Here is an 18,448-nt window from a genome sequence, read left to right as displayed (position 1 = left end):
ATTTGCCTCTGTAAGAGCCAGGCCCAGGAGTGAGGGATTGTCACTCCCTGCAGACACTGGAATGGAAAATCGTGTGCAGCCCAGGGGCTCCAGGTTGCTACAGTGCTGATCAGGATTTTCAGGGGGAGAGAACGGAGTGGGGGCGTGTTTGAAATTCTCCTTGCCTCATCTTCCTCAATTTCAATCCAAGCTGAAAATCAGCTAAGATGTGTCCAGAGGAATCAAAGTCACTTGCCTCTGCCCGGCCAGCTGACCCCCTGAATGTGTCAGGCTTGAGGTGGAAGGGTTTATGCTGCTTGATCAGGACTTGATCCAGCTGCCTTCCTCAGAAAATGGGATTGATTCATAAGCCACTACGTCACATTGGTCCCAGGATACTAGAGAGACGAAATGGGTGAGGTAATATCTTTTATGGGACCAGTTTCCATCGTGAAAGCGACAAGCTTCAGGTCTTCTCTTAGGCAGCCCTACCCAGTTCTAGTAACAGGAGCCAAAGTGGGTGTCCCAGGATTGACTTTCCTGCTCTCTTGTGGCCATTCAGAGCAATGACCCTTTTATTTCTTGTCCAGCTCCTGAGATTCCTAGAGCCAGACCCTGTTCCCAGTAACGCCAGTGTCAAGCCCTCTCTTCAGGGCTCTTTGATCCTGGGCAAGTCACGCCCCCACTCTGGGCCTCAGGGCCCCCGTATGTACAGCAGGGATGGAAACGCACTGCTCTCCCAAGGGACTGAGGTCTGTGTCTTGTGACCTTTGCTGCCCTAGGCTGACGGACACGGACCGGAAGAGACTGTGGGAGAAGCGCTATTACTGCCACGAGCAGCCTGGATCGCTGCCTCTGCTGCTCACCAGTGCCCCCAGCTGGGAGTGGGCCTGCCTGCCTGATATCTACGCCCTGCTGAAGCAATGGACTTACATGAACCACCAGGATGCCCTCGGGCTCTTGCATGCAACGTAAGCCGCTGCCTGGGGAGTCCGTCCTGGGGGGTGGACGTGTGGTGGGCAAAGACCGCTCCTTTTCCTCGCCCCAGCCACTCACTGGGGGCTGTGGCTTCTGCCTCTCAGCCAGTCGCCGCATTAAGATGCATCCAAATCCTATGAACATCTGAACCCCAAACAATCCTAAAACTGCGCTGTGTCACCGTGGAGGGGAGGGGGAGGAACAGGGGCACAGGCTGGGCATACGTGGGTTTAGAATCTTTGCCCACAGGTTGGGCATGGGGGAGGTGGACATAGACTGGCTATCGCCTACTAGTATTCCCTTTAATATTGCAACCACGACCTACTGCCTGGTAGTGAGCACAGTAGGGAGCTGGGGGAACTGATCCAACAGGAACCCACCCAGAAAATAAAAAGAGTCGATAAGGGAACCAGGAGACTTTCTGGAGACAGGACAGACATCTCTGTTCCCATGTTTTGTGGCATTCCCAGGGGGATGATGTGGTTTGCCTGGGAGGCTGCAGCTGTGCTTTTCTCAGCACCTCCGCAGTGCGCCTATGAGAGGCTGTGATGGCGGCAGCAGCAGCAGACCCTCTGCAGAGAACCCGGTGGTCTCGTCTGCAGGCAGGTGGGCTGGGTTCCTCTGGAGAGAGCCTGCTGTGACCTCCTCCCAGTGATGTGTGGCTTGTGGCTGTAGGTTCCCGGATCAGGAGGTGCGGAGGACAGCCATACACTGGATCGACTCCATGTCAGATGCAGAGCTGCTGGATTACCTGCCGCAGCTGGTGCAGGTGAGGCACGTTGGTCTGAATGATTCAGTGAACAGCATGGCCTATGGTTAGTGCCAGGCCTGTCCATCTGTCCGGCCTGCTGATGGAGAAATGTCCTTGCTTCTCTCCTCCCAGGCCCTGAAGTATGAGTGCTACCTGGATAGCCCCTTGGTACGGTTCCTTATGAAGCGAGCCATCTGTGACCTGAGAATCACCCACTACTTCTTCTGGTAATGTCGGTGTGTGTGCTGCAGCCTTTGGGAGGGGTCTGTGCTCAGCTGGGGCCTGCCCAAGAGATGAGGGGTGCCGGGGGAGTGGGCATCCCACCATTAGCATCACCAGCCATGACTTGTGCCCCTCTTAGCCTGTGAGGTACAAGCCTCAGCTCCCCGCCCTGGAGTTCCTGAACCGGGGACAGTAGGAATGAGAAGGGTTGGAGCCCCTTGTCCTGACCTCTCCATGCTGCCCTCCTCCCCCAGGCTGCTGAAGGATGGACTCAAGGACTCCCAGTTCAGCATCCGCTACCAGTACCTGCTGGCGGCCCTGCTCTGCTGCTGCGGCAAAGGCCTGCGAGAGGAGTTCGACCGGCAGTGCTGCCTGGTCAACACCCTGGCCAAGCTGGCCCAGCAGGTTCGGGAGGCTGCTCCGTCCTCGCGACAGGTTGGTGCTTAGCCTGTACCTGTGGGAGGGGCAGGGGAGTCAGACTGAAACTACAAAACTCAAGGGGCTGCTCGCAGGGCCGGCTCTAGGTTTTTTGCCGCCCCAAGCAAAAAATATTTTGGCTGCCCCCCACCCCAGCCCTGGGCACTCCTCCCCCCACCAATGCCCTCCCCCACCCGCACCCCTTGCCACCCAGCCCTGGGCTCCCCCCCACAAACGTGACCTCCTCGTTCACCACAGCAATCCCCGTTTACACTTGCAGTGGGGATCAAAATGTTTCTCCTATTTTTATTTCACTTTAGTATAAATTTCACCCCCCTCCGTTCCCCGCAACCCCATCTTTAGTGCTCCAAATGCACATGGAAGGCATAGGGACTAACCCTCAAACCTTGTACCCAGAAAGGGATGGGGATCTAGTAAAGAGGGTTCAGGCAGAGGAGCGGGTGTGGGGGTGCTTGGGGGCTCTACACTGGCAGAGAAGTGGGGTGTGATGTACTCGCAGAGGAGGGTGGAGGAGGAGAGGGGGTATCAGGAGGGTTGCGGGAGAAGAAGTGCAGGGGAAGGGGAAGGTGCGGGAGGACAGGGCTGGGGGAGGGTACAAGGGGAGAGGTGTGAGTGAAGGGAGAGTACAAGGGGAAGGGGCTGCGAACGGGATAGGAGGTGCAAGGGCTGAGAGGGGCAGGTGCTGACAGCTGCTTCCCCAGCCCCGTGCAGGCAGAGCCGAGAGGACGGACACTGACCCCCAGGTGCCCGACCTGCGGGGGTCCCCTGGCGGGGCAGTATCCCCCGCTGCTCGGAGCCGGGCTCTGCCTCCCCGCCCAGGGCAGGCAGCGCGGGGCTGAGGCGGGGGAGGTGCGCAGCGGGCTGGGTCCAGGGGCAGCGGCAGCTCTCTGCACAGCCCACTCCTGTGGGGAAACGCCACGCCGCCCTGGGGAGACTCAGAGCAGAGCAGCAGCGGCAGCAGGACCCCTCCCCCACCCCATCTCTGCATCCCCAGGCCCCACTTCCCTCCCTCCCTGGCTCCTCACACCCAGGCTGGACTGCTGCTGGAGAGCCCAAGCATCATCCCCCGGAGCTGAGCCCCTCTCGCCGCCGCAGCCCAGGCCCAGCTCCGGGGGATGATGCTCGGGCTCCCCAGTGGCAGGGCAGCCTGAACTGCAGTCCAGCCTGTGCAACTCAGGCTGCCATGATTGCCATCTAGCTACTGAAGCCATAACTGCAGTGTCAGTTCCCGCTCAGTCTGAAAGCCTCAGCTGACGGGGAACATCTTGGTTCAGGGCCAGCTCCCGGCTTTTTGCTCCCCAAGTTAAAAAAAAAAGGGGGGGGGGCGAGAGTGCCGCCCCTTGGAAAGTGCCGCCCCAAGCACGTGCTTGGAGCGCTGGTGCCTAGAGCCGGCCTTGGCTGCTCGCTTTGGTTACGGACAGTGCTCCTCTGTCTGCAGGGAGCAGGCCATGAGCGCTGGCTGTCAGGGGACCTCCCAGCTGCTCCAGTTCCCGCCTCGTCCAGTCGGAGGCGCTGTTGGGAGCCATGCAGGAGTGCTGGCTGCACTTCAGGAGTTGCTGAAGGGCCATGGAGGAGAAGGGGGAACAATGCTCCTATCCCAACTCCCATCCCCCACTGAGGGGCCTTCCATACCTCACACACGTGCCGAGGCTCCCCCAACCTCCTCGCCCATAATTCCTTGAGGTCACGGGCACTTCCCTCCAGCTGAGGGTGACCAGGCAGGCCTGCCTAGTGCTGTTTCTTCAGGGGTCACTGAGCAAGGCAGGGTTCCCAGGCATGCATTGCAGCTGGAGAGTGAGAAGCTGCCGTTGGGAAGGGATTGCAGCTCCCCCTCAGCCAGTCGATCCCTCCGGGGCAGTGGGTTGCTGGCAGGGCTGTGGGTGGGGATGTGCATGCGAGGCTGTGACCCACCCCTCCCTGCGTCTCCGGCAGGCCATTCTCCGAGACGGGCTGGTCGACGTGAAACAGTTCTTCAGCACCAATGGCTCCTGCCGCCTGCCGCTTAGCCCCAGCCTGCTGGTGAAGGGGATCGTGCCCAGGGTGAGTGACCGAGCCGGGGCGAGAAGGGAATCGGGACCAGGACTGCTGGTCCACCTGCTGTAGTAGGCTAATTTCCCCCGGGGCACAGAATGCCAAGACGATGGATTCTTATGAGGAGACCTTTTGCATCGTCCATCCATCAGACTCCCCCTAATCTACTTGCCCCGCAAAGAGCACCCGTGCTCAGCCTGCGTACCTCGGACCCATGTGCTCCTGACCCCCAGCCCTGTCTCCTCTCCACCTGCCCCAACACTCCAGATTGGCTCCTGATCTGCACCCCATCCCCATGAACCCACCTGCACCCACCTTGATGCGATGCATCCAGCTCCCTGCCTCCCCTGAGCTGCAGTGCCTGTCTAGCTGAACTTCGGCGTGGGTTTGGGGACGTGAGTCAAATGCCCCCCAGGGCCTTGCGTGAGCTAGGCAGAGAGAAGCCTGGTGACTGGCTAGTGCACAAATCCCCTGGCCTGAGTGTTGGGCCTGGTGGCTGTACACATCCCAAATAGCCAGGGCCCAGAGCTGGTGATCCCTGCAGGGGGCAGGTTGGTTGATGCCGCTGTCCTACTGACAGGGAATTGACCAGAGGGGGCCTGTGTCCCCTGGCAGACTGAGATCATAACCCTAGGATGCTCAGGCCTGCAGCGGTGTTCATATCCCCGGGTAGCTCTGGTTCTTCCTGACAGTCTCCTCCTTCCCTCCCTGGTGGCAGGACTGCTCCTATTTCAACTCCAAGGCCGTGCCCCTGAAGCTCTCCTTCCAGAACGTGGATGCCCTCGGGAAGAACATCCGTGTTATCTTTAAGGTGAGCCCGGCTGCTGCTGCGGCTTATCTGGTTGGCTCTGTGCCTGCGCCTCTGGCACAAGCGGTTCTGATCAAACAGCCATTGCCGAGGCTTCTGGTTCAAAGCGGGTAGGAGTTCATTGCAGAATATTAGCCAGTAGGACACTTCCTCCTCTCGGGCTGCTCCCATCTCTGCAGCAGCTGTGAGACCAGGTGCTTGTCAAACAAAAAGTGAGCAAAAGTCTCCGAACTGTGATGGGAACCAGCTCCACTGCAAGCCATGGCTGCGTGACAAACCCTAGTTCCCCTAGAAATGCTCTCACTAAATAGCAGGATGGGGGGGCGGGAGGCCATCAACAGAAGGCACTTGAGTCCAGTTCTTCACCCACAAAATCCCTGCCACAGAAGCTGAAGGTTTAAAAAGCCAGTTGGATCATGTAGCTCATGGGCAGTGTCGTTCTCTACAATCTATTCCCCCGGTCTGGTGCTCAGTTCCACTTTCAGTGTCCCAAGTGAGGAGGCTTCCACCCCTTCCCTATTCCACAGTCCAGACCTGACTGTTGGCACCTCTCCCATGATGTTCCCACTCCCTCGGCTCCCACAGAATCGCATCTGTCCCCCCAAAAGTGAGCCCCCTTTAGCCCCAGACACATTGTGGAAGAGACCCGTCCTGCATTCATGAATTGTGGGGTTTGTGAAGGCTGTGCTGGGCAGAGGCAGAGCTGGCAGTGCCCTCTTTAAATCTGAGAAGAGCCTCTGTGGGGAGGGTGTGCGAGCTCTCCCCTGGGAGAGGGAACCATGAACTGTTGGCTTCATGGAAATGCCCCAATTGTGACCATGCGCCTTCCCTCCTGTGACTGCCAGTGTGGAGACGACCTCCGGCAGGACATGCTGACGCTTCAGATGATCCGGATTATGAATAAGATCTGGGTGCAGAAGGGGCTGGACATGCGCATGGTCATCTTTCGCTGCTTCTCCACTGGCCGGGGACGGGGTAAGTCGGAGCCCGGGTGTGACGGTCTCCCATTTTCCTCCCAGGAGATCTCTTGGGGGGGTTCCTGCTCCTCTGGGGCTGTGATGCTCTCGGCAGGGGGACACTGTAGGGAACTCAGTGGCTGCAGAGCTAGGGTGAACAGCGCGAACCCAGCGACTGTCCCTTTGGGTATGTCTCTGCTGCAGTGTGGATGCGGGCTCTGACACGTGTTTAAGCCCAAACCCCCTTTTCTGGAGGAAGGTGAGGCAGGTGCTTCAAGTAGCACTTTCTGGAGGTAGCATCCATTGGCTGCTGTAATGGCGTCCCTTGAAGACCGCTGTGCAGCTGTGGCCAGAGCAGGGGCGGCTCTAGGCACCAGCTAAACAAGCAGGTGCCTAGGGCGGCGAAATTTAGGGGGCGGCGAAATGACGGGCGTGTATGTGCCCGCTTACCGGAAGAGCGGCGGGAGCTCTTCCCCGGCTGCAGAGGAGAGGCCGCTCCTCGGCTTGTCCCCGCGGGCGCACACCAAGAAGCGGCCCCTCCTCTGCAGCCGGGGAAGGGCTGCGCTACCGGCTCCTGCCTTTCCAAGGTAAGCAACCCCCCTCCCCTCCCCCCCAGGCGGAGTTGGTAGCGCGGCCCTGCCCCGGCTGCAGAGGAGGGGCCGCTTCTCCTCCGCTTGTCCCCGCCGGTGCACTCCGAGAAGCGGCCCCTCCTCTGCAGCCGGGGCTGGGCCGCGCTACCAGCTCCCGCCGCTCTTCCGCAGTAAGGCCCCCCCCCGGCGGAGCTGGTTGCGCGGCCCTGCCCCAGCTGCAGAGGAGGGGCCGCTCCTCAGCTTGTTCGCGCTGCTCTCCTGCGGGCAGCGGCCACCCCCCACCCTCCAGACCAACCGGTAGCCAGCTGCGGGCCGCCTCCCTGGGGGGGGGGCTAGGGCGGCGCTGCGCTGCTCGGGGGGTGGGGGCTCGGGCTGCGGTCGGCGCCGCTCGGGGGGGGGCGGCGCTCTTCTTTTCTGCCTGGGGCGGCAGAAAAGCTAGAGCCGGCCCTGGGCCAGAGAACCACAGCACAGGCTAATATCAGTCAGCAGGTGCAGGGGGTGAAGAGGGTAGCTCTGCCCCCTGGACCTGTTACTGGGTGTGCCCCGAGGCATCCCACAAGGCAGGATGGCAACACAGGTAGCTCGCTGCCCCTCAGTAGTCAGAGCTAACTGGATGGTATTTAACTCCGCCTAGAAAGCCAGCTTCTGCAGAGGTCTGGGGCATCGGTGCCTGCACATCCATCGCCTACTGAGCCGGTGTCAGAGCCACCTGACATAGCCAAGGTCCTTGGCCTCCTGCGAGGCAGGGACTCAAGGCTTCATAACCCTGCGCCTCCGAGCAGGCTCTAAGGGATGTGCCACGGGAGCTGGTAGATATACCCTGGGCTTTCCGCAAGAATTGGATAATCCCAGACTTGAGCTGTTGCCCACGTACCAGTTCATGAGTGGGGTAAATTTGGCATAAGGGCTCAGGACCCTCTGGCCTCCTGTATCTCTCCCCACCAGTTAAATCTATAGGGATGTACCTTGCCAAGGACTGTCCTGCCTTCCCAGAGTCTTTCCTATCCATGGGAGTTGCCTTACATCCCTGCCACCAGAGGGAGACGCTGTGGAAGACTCTTGCGGCCTGATTTTCAGAGGCGGATTTTGGTCAGTGCAGCTGCACTGACCTTCAGCTCCTCTGGAAATCAGGCCCAAGGTGCCTCAAGTCAGGCTCTCAAATTGAGGCATGCAAATCGGTGACGGCTGGCCCCTCAAGGGGCTGCTGAGACCTTGGGGACCCAGGCTGGGATCTCTCTGCGCCACCCAGGGCAGGGGGAGGGGTTTGAATGGACAGAGCGAGTGGCAATTCTGGGTGCTGACCCTATACCTGCTGCCTCCATTTCCAGGCATGGTGGAGATGATCCCCAACACAGAGACTCTGCGCAAGATCCAGGTGGAGCATGGGGTGACGGGCTCCTTCAAGGATCGCCCCCTGGCAGGCGGGCTGCAGAAGCACAACCCCACGGAGGATGAGTACGAGAAGGTAGTGAAGTGGGATGCAGCGGGGTGACTTTGGAATGGAAAGGGGCCATACAAATCCCTCTATAGGGCAGGGAGCAGGGGTCCGAGGGAGGCAAATAGCCTCTGCAGCTTGAGATGATGCACAAACGAATGCCTCAGCCAATATGCTTCACTTCTTGTAAGCCCTCCACGTAAACAACGGCCAACAGATGCATCCTGAGCCTGGCTTGGCCACACGCTTAGCTTTGTTTAGGACCTTCAGTGAGTGAACTTGATCTTGACCTTTTGCATAAACCAAGCCAGCCAGGTGCACCTGTGCTCCTGAATTGTGCCTACATTTAAGGACAAGCTGGACAACCCCCTGTCAGGGATGGTCTAGATATACTAGGTCCTGACTCAGCGCAGGGGCCTGAACTAGATGGCTTTTTGAGGTCCCTTCCAGCCCTGTGATTCTGTACCCACAGATTTGTTTATGTGTAGGACCTACAGCAAGAGTGCAAGGTTTTTTGTTTTTGTTTTTTTTGGTAATGCTTTGTTACTGGTGAAGGCGGGTGGGGGCGCTGAGCATCGTTAAGTGCCCTCCTCCACCCCACAGACCAGGCTTGCTCCTGAGAGTGCGGGACTAAACATTCCCATGCTCTCTCCCCTTCCTCTCAATTCCTTTTTGAAGTCTCTCTTCCCCCCTCGCCTGCTCTAACCCCTTCTCCCTCTCCCAGGCGGTGGAGAACTTCATCTACTCATGCGCCGGCTGCTGTGTGGCCACCTACGTTCTGGGGATCTGCGACCGGCACAACGACAACATCATGCTCAAAACCACCGGCCACATGTTCCACATTGGCTTCGGCAGGTTCCTGGGCCATGCCCAGATGTTTGGCAACATCAAAAGGTGGGTGTCACCCACAGGAGCATGGCAGAGGGGTGAGATTGCTCCCATTGTACTACATGCTGGAGCAGAGCTTAGTCCTGGTTCCCTTGACCAAACATCATCTCCCTGCAGCTGTTGTGCTGGGGACGGCCAGGTTTCTGTGAGACTACAGGGCTACAGTTTGTACTGTGGGCACAGCGGTTTGGAAGGTCTGCTGTGCGGCTGCCAGGGAGCCTGGCTGTGTTGTGATGGATGCAGGACAGACTGGAGTGGCTGTCTGTTCCATTTCCCGTGGTCGACCCCTCTGCTCCACTCCCTGTGCTGATCTGGGCACGTGTCTCTTTTTCTATGGTGCAGGGACCGGGCCCCGTTCGTCTTCACCTCGGACATGGCCTATGTCATTAATGGTGGTGACAAGCCCTCCAGCCGCTTCCATGACTTTGTGGATCTCTGCTGCCAGGCGTACAACCTGATCCGCAAGCACACCCACCTCTTCCTCAACCTGCTGGGCCTGGTGAGAACACGGGGGGGCTGCCCTGATCCAGGCACCGGGGCAACTTTGCTCTCGCTGGATCTCCAAAGAGTGGGCCACCCTCCACGCCCAGGCCTTGAGATGCCTCCCACCCCCAGTGGTGGGAAATTCCCTTCCCCCTCGGAGTCTGCAGCTGCCTCTTGGCCTCTCTGGTTCTGCCCCCTACTCTGGGCTCTCGTGTCCCATCTGACAGCACTATGAAAGCAGCGTGCTCCACCCTTGGGGGGAGGCGTGTGCTTAGTGTCACGCAAGCGCCCCTCTGGCTGTCTGAAGTGCAGCACTGACTGCCTAATCATACGGCGCTCACCCAGCCGTCCTCGCCCATGTGGGTGACTCGGATCCAGGCAGACACACCCAGCGCTGGGCTGGGCTCGCGAAGTACATCTCATGGGGTGTGGATGTGTGTTATGGGGAGAGGGCCCCCGTCCCTCTCCGCTGGAGGAGTCTTCGGGGGGGATGCTGGACAGGCCATCTTGACCCGCACCTGAGCCATGTTTACGGTAGAGGCCCCAGGACTGGCTGGTCCATCTCCCTCTCCCTGCTCCTTCCCCACCTCTGGGCTCCTGGCACTGACCTGGCTGCCCTGCTCTCCAGATGCTGTCCTGTGGTATCCCGGAGCTCTCCGACTTCGAGGACCTCAAGTGCGTCTATGACGCCCTGCGGCCGCAGGACTCCGAAGCCGACGCCACCACCTATTTCACCAGGTAAAAGGATGCAGCTGGCGCTGGGTGACAGATGGGGAAGGGGGCACCCCTCTGTCACCAGGGAGAGATGGAAGGGCCTTCAGTGGCTGTACACCCACTCCTAGGAAAGGAGCCAGGCTCTTTGTGTCCCAGCATCCCTGGTTGAGGGGCCCTTGTGCACTCAGAGTTTAGGAGCCAGGGGTGCCATGAATAGCAGCTGCCTTTGGCCCAGGGTGGAGTCCCCCTCCCTCACTGAGACGCTGCCCTTCCTCATTGCAGGTTGATTGAGTCCAGCCTGGGCAGCGTGGCCACCAAGCTCAACTTCTTCATCCACAACCTGGCACAGATGAAGTTCACAGGCTCAGACACCCGCCCCGTGCTTTCCTTCGCCCCCCGCGTGCACACGCTCAAGACATCCGGCTGGATCCGTGACGTCTTCCTTTGCCGCCGCGAGAAAGTCTTCAACCCCAGCAAAGGCTATGTGAGCGCTGCAGCTCTGCTTCTGCCGGACATGTGCTGGGGGGAGATGAGAAATCTGGGAGAGGGATTCTGTGCCGGGGGGTGGGTTAGGAGGAAGGCCATTCAGTGGAGACCCAGGGGCAGAGACACAAACCAAATGAAGGCTGCTGCTGCAGCGATTTCCTGATTCTGGCCTCGCTAGGAATAGTTAGTGGTTTAGAGGAGGGAAACCCTGTACTCTGGCAAAGGGAAATGTGGGACCTGTCATTGGACGGCTGCCCTCACACTGTATGATTTGACTAGAACCCAGTGCTTTCCACTTACCCTTCCATGACGCCTTCAAAGGTGACTTGAATGTCTGCCTCCTTTCAACGCATGTTCCTGAAAACTTTCCCCCGTCCTTAACTTGGTCTGAAGTGATGCCAAAATAAATCATTTAACCTTGGTCTGATTTCCAAACTTCTTACATTTCAGTGCATGCATGGTGGGTCTGATTCTGAGCTAACCTGGACGTCAGGTGGGCTGCTCCCGATCTGTACTGGTGTACGTGAGATCAGACTCAGGCATGCAAGCGATACCAGGCTCTGCCTCCCTGTCTTGCAGACGTACATCGTGAAGGTGCAGCGGGAGAGCCCCTGCGAGGTCACCTATGTCCAGCGTACCTTTGAGGAGTTCCAGGAGCTGCACGACAAGCTACGCCTCATCTTCCCCTCCTCTCACCTGCCCAGGTAGCCCCTCCTCTCTTCCTCAGCCCTGCTCCTTGTCCCACCCCTGGAGAAAAGGGGCTGGCTACTCTGCAGCTGGTTTGGGGCTTGGTTCATCTCTGGGCGGGTGCATGCTGGGAGGGAGGATGCACCTCCCTGGCTTGCTTTTTTGCCTCCAGGCAGCACACACGAGGACAAGTCTCCCCCTATTGTTCCACCAACCCCCCCCCCATGCTGCTTCCTGACTTCCCCTGACCACTGTAACTTGACTCAGCCCACTACAGCTCTCCCTGACTCCAGACAGCACCCACCCAGACTGAGCCCGTCTCGATCCTCTTGGTGCTGAGAGACACCGGTCAGGCTCCAGCTATCCTTGGCTTTAGGGCCCTCCCATCCTGCCCATGTTCCCTGCCCACCAGTGTTTGCTGGCAGCACCTGTCCAGAATGGCCTGGAAAGTCCTCTAGATTTTGTTACTGAGAAACAGTCGACTCAGCACCATTGTGGTGTGATGTGCCTCAGACCAACACTTGCTGCCTCGGGCAAGAGCAGTTCGCTTAGGGGCACTACTGCTTCAGCAGTGCATTCTGCTGCCCTGGGGACTTGCTAACTGTTCTCTCTCTCTCTCTCTCTCCTGCACACACACAACTGGTCAGTTTCCCCAGTAGGTTTGTGATCGGCCGGTCACGCGGCAAGGCAATGGCCGACAGGAGGAAAGAGGAGCTGAATGGCTACATCTGGCATCTGATCCACTCAGCCCCAGAGGTGGCTGAGGTAAGATTCTCTTCTCAGCGCCTCTCAGTCCACAGTGGAGAAGGTTGATCTAGCATACGTGGCTTAATGGATAAGTTCTAGGAGGGAGTGTTATCTAGTGAGTACAGCAAGTGACTAAGGGACAGGATTCCTGGGCCCTTTTCCAGACTGTGTTAGTGAGAAGTGGGCAAGTCGCGTCTCTCTGTGCCTCCGTTTCCCCATCTGTAAAATGGGGACAGGAACATTAGCTTTGATCCCAGGTGGGTTGTAAGTCTTAACTTAACTCCAGGTTGTAAAGTTCTTTGAAGATCAGACGCGCCATCTAAGTGGTGAGTTGTTCCTCTGGCTTGGGATTCTGGAGGATGGAAGGTGCTATATTAACTGATGGTGGTGGAGTTACAGATCTTGCTTTGAAGTGTCTAGGACATGCTTACGGATGGAGATATGAGCTGTGACGAAGTGGGACTGGTCTTACTGGGGGCTGGGTACAGATCCTAAGTTTCTAGCAGCACAAATGCCTGACACTCTGTCGCCTAGCAACTGATGGCCGGGCCCCTCCCTGCAGAGGTGCTGGCTAAAGGTGTTGGAGACAAAGGGGTCAGGTGACCTCCTGGCCCGGGAAAGAAGCGGAGGAGAGAGGAGGGGCCGGAGGGGGTTGGGCAGACTGGAGCTGGCTGGGAAAAGAGGGGAAGCAGGGAGAGGGGGCTCTGATCCCCGAGGGGGGCTGTGAGGATGGACCTAACCGGGGGGATCCTGTTATCTGTGCCTGCAAGACCTGTGTTGGACTGTGTTCCTGTCGTCTAAATAAACCTTCTGCTTTACTGGCTGGCTGAGAGTCCTGGTGAATCGGCAGGGAGCCCGGGGGTGCAGGGTCTGACTCCCCTACACTCCGTGACAACTCCCCTCTCCCCCCTTCGAGACTGAACTGAGCGGGGTCACTCCAGCCAGTGACCTGGGGAAGTTCGAACCCACCTACATTCCCATGGCTGCCCCAGAGTCCCCCCCGTTCTGGGGGAAGAGTTACCCCAGGTCATTCCAGTTTCCTGTCCCCCTGTAGGTTGGGGGGGACTCGAGGGCACTTGCAGGTTGCAGGGGGGAAGCCTTATGCCGCCCGCGCCCTTTCCCCACCCCAATACCCCTGGGGTGCACGCGGGGCTGGGGCCTTCTCCCCACGTTCCAGTCTGGGGGGCTGTGATTCGGGCTCTCTCGGTTCAGAGCCCCCCTTTTGACCCTGGCCCTCCTCTGGACAGGCTCCTCGGGGCAGGGCAAGGGCCTTACAGCCATCTTCCCCCTGTCCCGGGCCTTCCTCCCCCTCTGGCAGAAGTCACAGGAGCGGCAGTGCTGCCGGACATGGGCAAAGACCCCAGGGCAGTAATAGTTCTGTAGCAGCTTCTGCTGGGTACGCCAGGCTCCCTGGTGCCCTGAGGGGGGAATGTCATGGGCCTGGCACAGCAGCTGGTGGCGATACTCCTGGGGTACCACCAGCTGCCTCCTGATCCCCCCTGACTCCATCTTCCCTGGGGGAGCCCATTCTCGGTACAGGAGCCCCTTCTCCCACAGGAACCTTTTCCGGCCACCTCGTCCCATGGTCTGTCCCCCCCCGAGGCTGGCCAGGTCCCCTATCCTCCGCAGGGAGGGGTCTTCCCGCACCGCGGCCTGGTACTCAGCCGCTGGGGCAGGGATGGGGATCTGCTCTCTCTCACTGGCTGGGTCTGGGGCCACAGCCTCTCTGAGCCCTGTCCCTGGGCGTTCCCTCCCCACTGGGTCAGGGTCCGGTGCCTCGGGCAGAGTACCTTCCCCGGTGTCAGGGGGCAGAGCCCTGCGTCGACTCTGACTACGGTTCATGGCCAGGGCACCCCGGGTGTTACTGAGCCAGTCCTCGAGATCCCCCACCCCATTAACACCTCCGTGGGCAAATGTGGATGCACCCCCACGTCCTTGGGCCCTCCTTGTCCCCCCACTTTAGGTATACCCTCGCCACAGGCACCTTGAATGGGGTCCCAATCACACCCCTCAGGGTCAGGTAGGTGTTGGGCACCATCCGATCTGAGTTCACCACCTCGGGCCGGGCCAGCGTCACCTCTGCGCCCGTGTCCCAGTACCCAGTGACCTCCCTCCCGTCTACCTCCAGGGGGACAAGGCACTTGCTCCGGAGGGGCAGCCCTGTGCCCACCCTGTAAACCCAAAACTCAGGGCGGGGAGCATCCAGCCCCTCAGAGGGGTCGACCCGGGGCCCCCCTCCCTCCTTCGCAGGTGGTACGCGGCCAGCCCCCCTTTCCTGCGAACGCTGCCCCTCATCCGGCTGGGACTCTACCAAGTTGACCCGGTGTGGGGTTGGTCTGCTCAGTTTGTCCCGGAGCTTGGGGCACTGGGCCCGTATGTGGCCTTGTTGGCCACATTGATAGCAGCCCATGTCTCGTGGGTCCCCTCGAGTGGGATGGCTGGACCTGATGCCAGATGTTTCCCTTTGGTGGGGGCCCTCCCTCGGCCCCTTCTGGGAGGTCCCATGGTGACTCTCTCTCTGCGTTGAGGCAGACCTGCTCCTTCGAGACACCTCCCTATTATCCCTTGCCTGACTGTCCATGTATTGGTCGGCCAGCTGGCCTGCATGCTGCGGGTTCTCCAGCTTCTGGTCCATCAACCACAGCCTCAGGTCTGACGGGCACTGCTCATACAGGTGCTCCAGTATGAATAGGTCAAGCAGGTCCTCTTTAGTTTGGCCCCCAGCCGTCCACTTGCGGGCGTACCCCTGCGCCCGGTTGACCAGTTGTAGGTATGTGACCTCCCGGGTCTTATGTTGACTCCAGAACCTCTTCCGGTACATCTTCGGGGTCAGCCCAAACTCGCGGAGCAGGGCCTCTTTGAACAGGTTGTAGTCCCCAGCCTCCGCCCCTCTCATTCGGCTGTACACCTCCACAGCGGTGGAGTCCAGTAAGGGGGTGAGAAACTGGATCCTGTCTGCAGGGTCAACCTGGTGCAGCTCGCAGGCATTCTCAAAGGCCGTCAGGAAGGTGTCCTCCCCCTCCTTACGCCGGGCCAGGAAGCTCTTATCAAAGCTCTTTGTAGGCTTGGGTCCCCCCTCACTCACCGCAGCCGGGGCCTTACTGTGGTTCAGCTGGGCCAGGTCCAGCTCATATTTACGTTGCCTCTCCTTCTCCCTCTCCTCGTATTCGCGTTGCTTCTACTTCTCCTCCAGCTCACGCTGGTTTTGTCTCTCCTCACGTTCCCTCTGTCTCTCCTCATGTTCCCTCTGTTCCTTACACTCCTCCAGCTCTCTCAGTGTTATCTCTCTCTCCAAGTCCAGCCGTCTGCGCTCCACGGAGGCCGAGTGTCGCCGGGACGATCCCCGGCTGGGGGGTGAGCTTCGCCGGGCCGATCCCCTGCTGGCCGGGGCGGTCACAGTGCCCTCGGTAGCTGGGCTCCCCCTCCCCCTAGGCCTAGGGGTGGGAGGTCTCGGGAAGCCCTCAGCGGCCGGCTGACCACTCCCAGCGGGGACAGACACTGGTGCCTGTGCTGCATCTGCCCGGCTGCTTCTTTCAGACACAGGGATCGGTTCATTCACACGATCTGCGTCCTCCAGCTGTGCAATCAGCTGGGCCTTGGTGAGCTTCCCACTGTGCAGCCCTCTCCGCTGGCACAGCCCCACCAGGTCACACTTGCGCTGCGTGGCATACATCTTCCTGCTGGCCACTCGCAGGCCGGGGTGCTTGCCGCTCCCCATGGGTTCCAGGGGGACCCCTAGTGTGCCAGTCCTTCAGGTCACCACCTCTCTGCCAGGGTCGAGCTGCAGCCTCCTCCGCCCCTGGGACCGCTTGCTGCGATCCCCCGGGGGACCCTGTTACTGCAAAGCCCTTTTCTCTGGTCACACTCTCCCAGGGGTTAATCGCCCCTTCGTTTTACTGCTCCCCAGTCACTTACTGCAGGAAGCGCCATCCACGGGGTGCAGTCGATCCCACCTCTGCCACCACTTGTCACGGAGTGTAGGGGAGTCAGGCCCTGCACCCCCGGGCTCCCTGCCGATTCACCAGGACTCTCAGCCAGCCAGTAAAGCAGAAGGTTTATTTAGACGACAGGAATATAGTCCAACACAGGTCTTGCAGGCACAGGTAACCGGATCCCCCTGGTTAGGTCCATCTTGGGGCCTCACAGCCCCCCTCGGGGATCAGAGCCCCCTCTCCCTGCTTCCTCTCTTTTCCCAGCCAGCTCCAGTCTGCCCAACCCCCTCCGGCCCCTCCTCTCTCCTCCGCTTCTTTCCCGGGCCAGGAGGTCACCTGACCCCTTTGTCTCCAACACCTTTAGCCAGCACCTCTGCAGGGAGGGGCCCGGCCATCAGTTGCTAGGCGACAGAGTGTCAGGCATTTGTGCTGCTCGAAACTTAGGATCTGTACCCAGTCCCCAGTAAGACCAGTCCCACTTCGTCACATGAGCCTGTTACATCTGTGTGATAGAAGCCAGACTTGTGCTATTCTTGCCTTGCAGTGTGATCTTGTGTATACATTCTTCCACCCCCTCCCGCGGGATGAGAAGGCTGCAGGCACCAATCCAGCTCCAAAGCCCGCAGGTATTCATTGTATATGGTCCATCTAGTCTGGTATGGAGGCTAATATCAGGCGTGTCAAAGGGAAGGTGTAACACACCCACACAATGTACCTGTGTTGTGCTGTACTAAACAACAGCGGTGGATTCCTTCCTGACCCCTTGAAGGAGCAGGAGAATGAGAGTCGAAGTAGTGGTTACCTAAGGGGAAAACAGCCGCTCCAGGGCATTCCATTGAAGTTCTTTTATGCTTCTTCCTAAGAAGCTGGCACGTGGTTTAGAATCGCGGCTGCACAGCTGTGTCGCTGCTTGGTCTCTGGCCTATGCTGGCCTCTGTAGCTCACTCCCTGTGCTGGTAGGCCCTGCGCACTATCTCTGTCCTTTGCCTCTTTCCAGATGCCACGTGGTCTCGGCCCATTGGGAAGGTGGGAGGGGCGGTGAAGCTGTCCATCTCTTACAAGAACAACAAGCTCTTCATCATGGTGATGCACATCCGAGGCCTGGTAGGTGCCTTGTATCCCAGCAGCAGCTGTGGCTGCTGCGCAGGCTCTGTCTGTGTCCTGGTGCCGTGGAAATGACTGGGGTTTGTTTGGTGTCTCCCTCTTGTAGCAGCCTCTCCAGGACGGGAATGACCCCGATCCTTATGTCAAGATCTATCTCTTGCCTGACCCCCAGAAAACCACCAAGAGAAAAACCAAAGTGGCTCGGAAAACCTGCAACCCCACTTACAATGAAATGGTACCGTCTGATTCCCTTTGACACTCATGTAGGGCTCATGGACAGAGCATTCAGCTGTGAGGGGGTTAGGTTAGATCTAGAGTCAGCTACGTGAATCTTTATCATCCTTCCAGGATGGGGGTGGAATCCAATTGCCTGCCACTACTAGTGCACTGGCTGGATTGCTTGGGTCAGTAGGGATCAAAAATCGCTGCTGACCGAGGGAACGTTCAGCAACTTGTCAAATGAACTGGTGTCTCGGACCAGTTTCCAGGGAAAAGGGCCCATCTCCTGTCTGGTCCTCTCAGCAGAGAGGCCAAGCACTGAATGGCTCATGGAGACTGAGCTACACTCTCCCTCCAGAGCATGGTTAAGACACAGTAATGGGGCAGCAGCAGAAGGGATTCCCCATTCTGTAACCGAGAACTTCCTTCTCCAAGCTGCCAAGGTACCGCGTTCTGACCGGTATGGGCCTTCCCCATTCTCTGTCTTGCAGCTCGTCTACGACGGGATTCCCAAAGGAGACCTTCAGCAGCGGGAACTGCGCCTGAGCGTCCTGAGCAAGGAGAGCTTCTGGAAGAACATCCTTCTCGGGGAGGTCTGCATTAAGCTACGGGGCCTGGACCTGACCCAAGAGAAGATGGGCTGGTTTGAGCTGGGCTCCAGTAGCCAAGGGACCATGTGAGGAGAACGTGGCAGCAGTGTCTTTGGAACCACGCCAGTCCTGCGGTGCTAGTGCTAGGCTGTGGGAATGGGTGCGAGTCCCAGGAGTTGTATCCTGGATCCCGATGGATTTTGTTTTCTGCAAGCGGGAGCTAGAGACACGCTCTCTCTGCAGATGAAGGTGTTCGTTTTTTGGGGTGGTTTTTTGTTCCATTTTCCCTAGAGACTGGGAACTCAACATCACAATAGGAAATCCTATTGTGACTTGAAAAGGCTGCAGTAGATTTTTTTTTTTTAAAGTTTACCTTGTGCCAAGGGAGCAACAATGAGGGAGGGGGGAAT

At 58.9% G+C, this 18,448-nt stretch overlaps 1 protein-coding gene across 1 annotated transcript; it reads left to right on the top strand.

Annotated features, from left to right (window-relative positions):
• Positions 1-699: 699 nt before the first annotated feature.
• Positions 700-18,128, top strand: LOC123360581 (phosphatidylinositol 4-phosphate 3-kinase C2 domain-containing subunit beta-like). The gene is made up of 18 exons (XM_045001229.1): positions 700-950; positions 1,633-1,726; positions 1,841-1,935; positions 2,185-2,365; positions 4,301-4,408; positions 5,118-5,210; positions 6,053-6,182; positions 8,082-8,218; positions 8,913-9,082; positions 9,419-9,575; positions 10,188-10,297; positions 10,556-10,757; positions 11,339-11,463; positions 12,094-12,211; positions 16,670-16,751; positions 17,123-17,229; positions 17,336-17,464; positions 17,940-18,128. Exons 1-18 carry the CDS (start codon positions 700-702, stop codon positions 18,126-18,128), a joined length of 2,478 nt encoding a protein of 825 aa, XP_044857164.1.
• The last annotated feature ends 320 nt before the right edge of the window (positions 18,129-18,448 follow it).

The sequence above is a fragment of the Mauremys mutica genome, unplaced genomic scaffold (assembly GCF_020497125.1).
Source record: "Mauremys mutica isolate MM-2020 ecotype Southern unplaced genomic scaffold, ASM2049712v1 Super-Scaffold_100274, whole genome shotgun sequence".
NCBI lineage: Eukaryota > Metazoa > Chordata > Testudines > Geoemydidae > Mauremys > Mauremys mutica.
The sequence above is the reverse complement of the archived record's forward strand: the minus strand, read 5'-3'. Positions and strand labels throughout refer to the sequence as shown.

Coding starts and splice junctions, on each gene's coding strand:
- LOC123360581 (XM_045001229.1), top strand. CDS start 700: ATGGAAACGCACTGCTCTCCCAAGGGACTGAGGTCTGTGTCTTGTGAC. Junction 8,219..8,912: donor CGGAGGATGAGTACGAGAAG/GTAGTGAAGTGG, acceptor TCCCTCTCCCAG/GCGGTGGAGAACTTCATCTA. Junction 11,464..12,093: donor CCCTCCTCTCACCTGCCCAG/GTAGCCCCTCCT, acceptor ACAACTGGTCAG/TTTCCCCAGTAGGTTTGTGA.